Source organism: Xylocopa sonorina, chromosome 4, assembly GCF_050948175.1.
Source record: "Xylocopa sonorina isolate GNS202 chromosome 4, iyXylSono1_principal, whole genome shotgun sequence".
NCBI classification, from domain to species: Eukaryota; Metazoa; Arthropoda; class Insecta; order Hymenoptera; family Apidae; genus Xylocopa; species Xylocopa sonorina.
In genome coordinates this window covers 8,804,605-8,812,688 of record NC_135196.1, presented here as the reverse complement: position 1 = coordinate 8,812,688, position 8,084 = coordinate 8,804,605, and the positions used below count along the sequence as shown (strand labels likewise).

Sequence of the window (8,084 nt, the reverse complement as noted above, 5' to 3'; positions counted from 1 at the left end):
GACACTCGTTCCGCCACCCTTGAATTACCACTTCCGTTAGGATTCTCCTCGCGAAACGGAGGTTAACACTTTTAGCGTACGGAAATATGCAGATCTTGAAATTCTGTCGAGTAAAATCTGCAATCAACAAAAGGCAAACAACACAAAGTATCTCCATTTACCCATATCGCGATTGTAATTTCTCGGATGCTTGGCATTTTGAGCTAAAACTCTAAAATACGATCGACGTTTCCCATATAAAAATTACTCTCGAACAATTTCTCTCTTTCTAAGCGAAGCTTAACGGGTGTTTAATTCACCAGCGAACGATCCTCGCGCCAAGAATTACAGCCATCCCTCAACTTCCCGTTACCAGCCATCTTGGGGCGTCGCGGTATTTTTCTGCAAACCACGCGGTTTAAACGCGCTGCCGGCTGTACGCGCGTTTTAAACAAGCCGCATAATCAGGCAACCACACAAGTAATTCATCGTTCGCGGCTCTAGACGCCGGTCATCTTCAAGGGCGTCATTAAACATCCGATCGGCGCGGCGCTCGTCTTATTTCCCCGCGTCGTACATCTCCCGAGTCCCCTCGCGGTTTTCTCTTTTCGCCACTTTCCTCCTCGGGGCCCATTCATCGCGGAGGCCTCTCGCAGGGCCCCCCTTTCTTCTTTCTCACCCGTTGCACCGCGGCCACGAATATCGTTCCCTCATAGTTCATATATCAAACGCTTAGGCAAGGCGGCGACACATAAATACCCGGTGCGCGTATAAAACCCACCACCTTCTGGAGGATATATTAACCTAACAGGGCCGCGTGGGTTTCACGATTTTCGGGGACACCTCGTCTCTTCCCATTTCTACCGTCTCGGTCCGATCGGCCGGCTCCCGCTCGATCTCTCCTCGTTCGATCGCGCGACTCTTCGCTCGCAGGAATGACGTATGGCCCAGCGGCGTGTTTTAAGTCCCTCGAGGACCATCGCGGGATTAGACCAAGGCTGTGCAACCGTAACGATCCTCGCGGCGATCTTCTTTCTCCTGATGGAATTTTTTTACGATCGAACCGGGGATGAAGCTGAATTTTCGCGCTGTTATCGTCATTTCTATGTCAACAACGTGATCTCTTGTGTGGATCGATGACGTGAAGTATTTCTTTCCGAACTGAACAAAGAGGCACGAACCTCGTTATACCAGAAAAAAAAGGACGAAACAAAGTAAGGGTGTTTCGAAACGCGTCGAAATAGAGCGCATTAGGAGCGACAGCATGTTTCACGAGCATCGGAGGTATGGCAGCGAAATGAACTTAACCCGGAGCTCGAATCGGCGTGGCAGTTTGCGCTAACAGCGTTTGATCTCGGTTTGTCCCTAGGGACGCTAACAATGCCTTATGTCGATTCTGCGAAACGCGTGCTCCGCAAGTTCGTGTTCTCTGCCCAAGAACTTCCCAGGGTAATCCGATCATTGGCCTACTATCCTCGTTCTCCTGTTTAGAACGGCGGCATTTGTCGCCGTTACAATCACCAGCCGATACAAACGATCCCAATTTCCGTGCACGCGCGGAAATCTCGTTACTTTCTAATCTCTTCGATATATCCTACAGTTTCGCTTTTATCGAACAACGCTACAAATACAAGCGTTGAAACAGTTTCGTAAACGATTGCAACTCGATGCCACTTCCGCATAGAGTATCCGTTTATCTGTACCAGCGAGGCGCATCGGAGATTGTACGCTTATCGGCGATGTTCCAGCGGGAGATAACGAGGTAGATCCCGCGAGACTCGCGGCGATCTCTCGCGTAGCCCGGGGCGGCAATTAAAACCGTTTGTCGTTTCATCGCCGGAGATAAATTCATAAACGTGCCGTGCGAGTGTGCGTTTCGGCCGGGATACTGGTCCGAGCAACTCGCGGTTATGCACGCTACGCACACGCACGCACACGCACGCGGCCGTTCCCGGTAGCCAAGATGGACGCGCAAGGGAGTAAAAGGGAAGAAATCGGTCGGAGGTACGTCCGCGTGCGCGTCCACCCGAACGAGGATCGAAATGTGGCGAGTCGAAACGGGCCGGCTGATTTACATATCGGCGTACTCCCTTTAAGAATCACTATAAATATGCCGAGGGTGGTTTAATATGCGGTAGCCCTTTAATTTATAACAACTTATTAAATAAAGGCTCGCGGCCATTTACGCGCTCGCAGTGGAACCACTCGCGGCGCCGATCGATCGCGATAAATAAAGTAGAGCCTCGTTTCTTCTTCTCGGCTTCGCCCGCTCGAACTTCGCCACTGGGGAAATTAGTATCGTTTATGCAGTTCGATCAGTTCTTCTGCCAGAAGAAGAACAAATAGAAGAAAGATAGTTGAATTAACCGTAAAATAGGATTTTGGTGTTAAAATAAAGTTCCTTAATTCCCTTCAAATGTGACGTGTACATGATATTGTACACTGGATTAGAACTTGGAATGTTAAAGCAGAAGAAGTAAACCGTTGCTGATTGTACTTTAGATAAAATGTTCCCCATTGAATGCAATTCTCTTGGATGATTCGAGATGAAATTATACAGATCTAACGTGTCTTCTACGTCGACCAGCCGACCGTGAGGGTCCATTAAACGACACGCGCGTCAGAAGTGACGTTTCGAACGGAGCTTGGGAAAATCGTGAGAATGTTCGATGTCCCCATGTACTACGACAGTTCGATGCGCAATCGTGCACTGCCTGCGGCTATAGGAAACTATTTAATCCCCCCCATGATCCTTTATTTTGGCGCGTGGCTGCACGGTTTAATAGGCGCATTCCGCTTCGCGAAGCATAGGAACGCACGCCACGGATTTTAACGTTTATTTATTTTCTTTAGCACTGGAAGCAATCTTTTTTTCCCATCTGACCGCTGCTACTCTGGAACGCTGCGAAATAAACTTCCAGTCCAATCTAATTTAACGTAAACTGCCATGATCTAATCTAAACCGGCGTAAACTTTTAGGTAATATTGATATTTCATTAATTCAAAGTATCAATACGCGAGAATTCGAAACAAAATTGCCTTTCCTCTACAAATAAGGAATAATTCATATTCTCGATTTGCTTATCAAACGTTATTCAGCCGTTTTTACAAATTCGCAATGTTCCCAAAGTGATGTGAGTAACTTTCACGTGAAATTGTCTTTTCGAGTCCGCCTTGAGACATTGACAAAAATTTTGTTCTTCACATATGGAATATATATAGGAGCGAGCCGGTGAGCTTCGAGGAATTACGCGCGGATTAATTTCGATACGATGAAAGGCCTTAGGGTGCACCCTTTCGACGTTTAATTGGCTGGCGCGCGTACGTGGCTACGTGTGTACAGCTTCTCGCTCCTTTCGTGCGTGATCTACACACCACATTTCGTGCGTATATATATTCAACGGGTTCTCTCCGTCAAACGTATCCAGACACCTCGGATACACGTAACGAAAAAAAAAGGAAATGAAACCACGAAATCAAATAAATGAATTTCCGTCGAGAGTCAAAAATTGATTCGATGAGAACTTGGAAACCAGCGAGAAGCACGTATTAATAATCAGCGAAAGAGACATTTCGATACGGAATTTAAAAATTGTACCATTGCGTTCGCTGAATGTTCGAAATATATATTTTTCTGACATCAAAGTTCACTTTTCGCGATATTTAAGCGAGATTTTTGCGAGATTTATTTATGAAGCTATTTATCAAACTGTTGTGCGAAAGTGAAAAAGGAGCAAGTGTAGTGGCGAGGAATGTCAGATCCGTCTAGCAGCACACGGAGGTCGCCTTTAATGTCAGACACATCTAACCCCCTTTACACGTGTCGTCCTGTGGACCAAGGGCGTGAACTCACGTTCACGCACGCCCACGCACGAGGGGAAGATAACCGTTGCGGGGTCACTCGACACGGCTAGCTCTCGCACGATCTTCCTCTCCCTTCTGCCGGAACGGCGATGTGTAACAACCCTTACCGACACGGCTCTCCCTCTCTGTCTCTCCCTGTTGGGGTTGCACAATCGCGGCCTGATTGATAATTTATACGGTGCGTGCAAGTTATTTGATTATCTGCCCCCCCAACTGGCTCGCGCTCTCTTCTCCTGCTTTCGTCTCCTTTCCGGCGCCACCTCTCTTCTATCTTCACCGATGCCTTGTCTTCTGTTTACCTTCGCTCCAGATGTCCCTCAATCCTCAACTGCTCTGATTACACCCTCCTTTTGTTACTTTTATGCGTTCTTATCAGAATGCTTCTCGTCGAATCTTGTGTTTAAAAGTATTGTTGGTTTCGTAGTAACAGCTAAACAAATCAGAACGCAATCTATGCGTGAACACCGAAAGTACTTCGTTGCCAACACAAGGAAAAAGTTAAATCGACTACCCTTAATTTTTTACAATTCCACGGCACAACTGTACTTAACCGCAGACCATCTGATGCATGTGCGTCGTCTAGGTTCTCTGTATTTCATCGCGTGCAATTACGCGAATCACGTCTCCGTTCGGCCGTGAAAAAGGCGGAAGGGTAAATAGTAACAATTACATATTTTGCTTCTGATTCTGAGATTGTGTGGGTCCCCACAGAAGCGAAGGCACGAAAATACGAGGGTGGCTAGGTTGGCAGGGGTTGACATGCGGGTGAAATCTATGGTGTGACAGCCAGGGGACTGTATGGTGGGTTGATGACATAATTGGTATCATTCGGGATCTTCTTTTGAGGTAACCCATCGTGTATCCCCCACACGTATACACACATAAGATATGTAAACGCCTAGTCCATCTGCAAGCGCTTACACACCAACCTTCTTTCGCGATGACACGACATGTATACGTTCTAGCATAGTTTTTCCACGTTGCAAACTGTTTTCCTTCTTTGGGCTCAAAAAACATTGCTGAAAGACGTAAAATGTAGTTTCTGTTCAGTGCATTATCGTATAAAAATAAATCGATATAGTTTGGAAGAATACTTGTTGAGATTAAGCCGCCATTGTAATGATAGAAAATGTTTAAATTAGCACGTTAGTATTTTATTTAGTTCACGTTAAATCTGTTTTCTCTATCCAAGTCACGTCGCGACTTTTCACAAGTTCCTTCAGAGAGTTAAAATTGAGATCTGATTGTTGCAGGTTTTTTCGATTGAAAGGAACTCAGATTTCTGTGTTCCCTGTTGCAATAATTATTGCAAACGGTATCTTCCCTCTCGTTTAAGCGAAAGCAACGTTTCCCCTTGAAACCAATTCCTGAAACCTTCGTTTCTCGTCCACCGTTGGGATTCACCGAGGGCCGTTTCCGGTGAGCCTCCGCCATACCTGGAATTTTCGACTCATCGACTTTTTCGTCCTCTAATTTCCCGTCTCCCAAATGTTCGAACGTTGGCGAATTTTTATTCGCGTTTATATCATTTCTCCATTGTCCAATTATAGATTGAGAGTCTGCAAAGGTCTCAGTATTATGTATCACTTCGTTCAACACCACGCTTGGTTTTATTCTCGGTTTCGTTCGAGACCTATTCGATCTAGGCAAGTCTCTCGTTTCTGCCCTTTTATTTTCTTCTTGAGCGTCAGCGTTCAGCTTGGTGGTTGGGTTTCTCGATCTCAGACGATTTCCTATTCTAATCGGCAATTTCGAGCAAACCTTCTTTTCTGTCCTCGCTGGTGAACTTTGATTCAACGTTGGAGATTCCGTTTTCCCCAACGATTTATCAGGCTTGCGTTGCAAACACGCTGCTGTTCTCTCCACGATGTTCGCCATTTTTTTCTTCTTATCCTCGTTGAATTCTAACTTCGCGCTTCCCGGTCTCTTCAAGTACCGATTCGTCTTCTCGTTCCATTCGGATGTAAGTCTTTCTGCAATTTTGCTTTGACCTTTCGGAGTTGGAATACGAGATTCAGGTTGCTGTTCGTTCGAGAGATTGATGAAAGTGTTCTTCCTGTTATTAAAGGTACCCGCTGCGTTCCGATCGTTACACGATCTTACAGGAGCCGATTTGTTCTGAGCAGACTGTTTCCTCGTTTCCTCGTCATCGAAGGGTATGAACTCCCAGAAGCTGGTTCTCACGCTGTACTTTTCAACGCCGTTCGCCGTTTTATCGATCGAACTGAAAAGGCTTCCATTGGATCCACGAGTTTGTTGCATGTCGGACAAACTGTCCTTGTCCACTGCACGATCCACGTACAGTTTCGATCCTACGTCTTGGCTAAACGAATTTCCAGTCAACATTGTCTGAACGTTGTCTTTCGATTCTTCAGAATTGAACTCACTTGACGCGTACGAGGAATGCTGTACAAATTTGGTTGGCTTCGGAGCGCATTGTGTTCTCTGTCGTCGATTCACAGGCGGTGAACAGGTTCTGGATCGAATTCTGCTGGCAGTTGTCTCGCCCCAGTCGCTCGACTTCGCTAAAGCAGCAAGTCTCCTTCGTGCAACTTCAGTATTGTTGCAACTTTCTTCATAGTTTCTCAACGAACATCGTGGCATTTCTCTGGACGAACGATCTTCGAAGTACATTTGATTCTTGTCAGAGTACGCTTGATGCGAATTGATTCTGCAATTGAATCTGGGGTCGTACGAAGGAGCGTATCTTGGCTCAGTATTCTTCGGGTGAGATCGGAACGCATGGCGATTTTTTGTTGCACCTTGAAACGCGTTCGTTTCGTTTGGAACACTTCTTCGTGTTGCATTGCGATTGTTACGAACAGCGTTTAAGAAGATCTCGTCAGAATTGTCTTCCTGCCTCCAATTATTCGCTCTTTCTCTCTCTGGCGTTGCTCTTAATTCGGTTCTGAAGTCGTTGGTCTCTGGTTTCCTTCTGAATCCAATATTGTCCATGGTAACTTCGCGCGGAGCATGTTTCTGCCAATAATACTGCGCATTTAATGGACGAAAGTTAAAATTGGTCAAATTGTGTTCAACGAATTTTTTGTGGAGCATTATGTAGGTGCTTGATTATACAAAATGTAAAATATTTATATGATATATAGAAGACACTGTACTGAGTAGAAAAGCTTTAACGAACATAGGTCGAAAAGTGAACTGTTTGTAAGATATATAGAATTTTGTTTGTAAAACAAAATAAAAATGAAGAAGAAAAGATCACAATAGTAAACGATTGAAAACTTAAATGATAAAAAACGTGTGAAAATAAATTTTATGCGCAAATTGTTAAAAAATTTGTTATGAGAATGTGCTTTTAATATTACCTAATTCATAAGCTTAAAATTACCCGATCAATTTCATCTCTTTTCAAATTCGAGTAACGTTCTTTCGCATCCATCGCGTTACATTTATTTTGTACTCTAAATCCTCCTTCATTAAGATTATTATCGAACCTTTCTCTGTTATACGACTTCGGTCTCTCGTTTGATGTTCCGTTGAATAACTCTGGAGGATGGCATCGAGCAGCGTTTCGTAAATCACTATATACTGGTAATCTAGCGTCGCAACCTGTATCCGATAATTCAACTATCTTCCTAACATCATTGGAAGTTTTAACGGAAATTATCGGTGTCATATTGTCCATGATAAGAAACAGCGGACTCTCTGCGAAATTATCCATGTTTTGCAACGAGGAATCTAAAGAGTTACAAATTGTATCAACTGTACAACCTCAATTATTCTGAACATTTGTTGAGATCTTAGAGAAATCACGTTACTCGATTAAAAAGTTTGTACGCACGCACTGTTGAATTTTACAGAATCTTATCTCGATTGAATCCAGTTAATTTTCAGCGTATTACTTGGAATTTTTAGTTGAACAACCATTGTTTATGTTAATTACATTTTTTCGCTGACATTTTTCCAAATAGATCGATCCTACCGTCGTCAGGTGTTTTCGAATGTCTACAGTAATCGATTTGAAATCTAATTTTCCTTATTTTTTAGTTAATTGTTTATGAAATCAATTTCTATCTAGCATTTAAGTTCTTTATCGGAGATATTTTTAAGTATATCGCTGTGTCGGCAACGTAGGTGGTGATACTATAATAGTAAAACGTTTTTCGCCAAATTTTCAATCTTGATTTTCAAGTCACCAAAAATTCTTTTTGAAGATATTGTTTTCACCCAAAAGGATTCTAGTTTCAACGTTTCAGCTGAATCGGAGTATGAAAGTTTTT

General features: G+C 43.9%; 1 protein-coding gene across 1 annotated transcript; it reads right to left on the bottom strand.

Annotated features, from left to right (window-relative positions):
- Window positions 1-5,070: 5,070 nt before the first annotated feature.
- Window positions 5,071-6,798, bottom strand: LOC143422655 (uncharacterized). Its single transcript, XM_076893457.1, has one exon. The coding sequence runs from the start codon at window positions 6,796-6,798 to the stop codon at window positions 5,071-5,073; it is 1,728 nt and encodes a 575-aa protein (XP_076749572.1).
- Between the last annotated feature and the right edge of the window lie 1,286 nt (window positions 6,799-8,084).

Bases quoted from the DNA above. Each gene is read 5' to 3' on its own strand.
- LOC143422655 (XM_076893457.1), bottom strand. From the start codon at position 6,798: ATGGACAATATTGGATTCAGAAGGAAACCAGAGACCAACGACTTCAGA.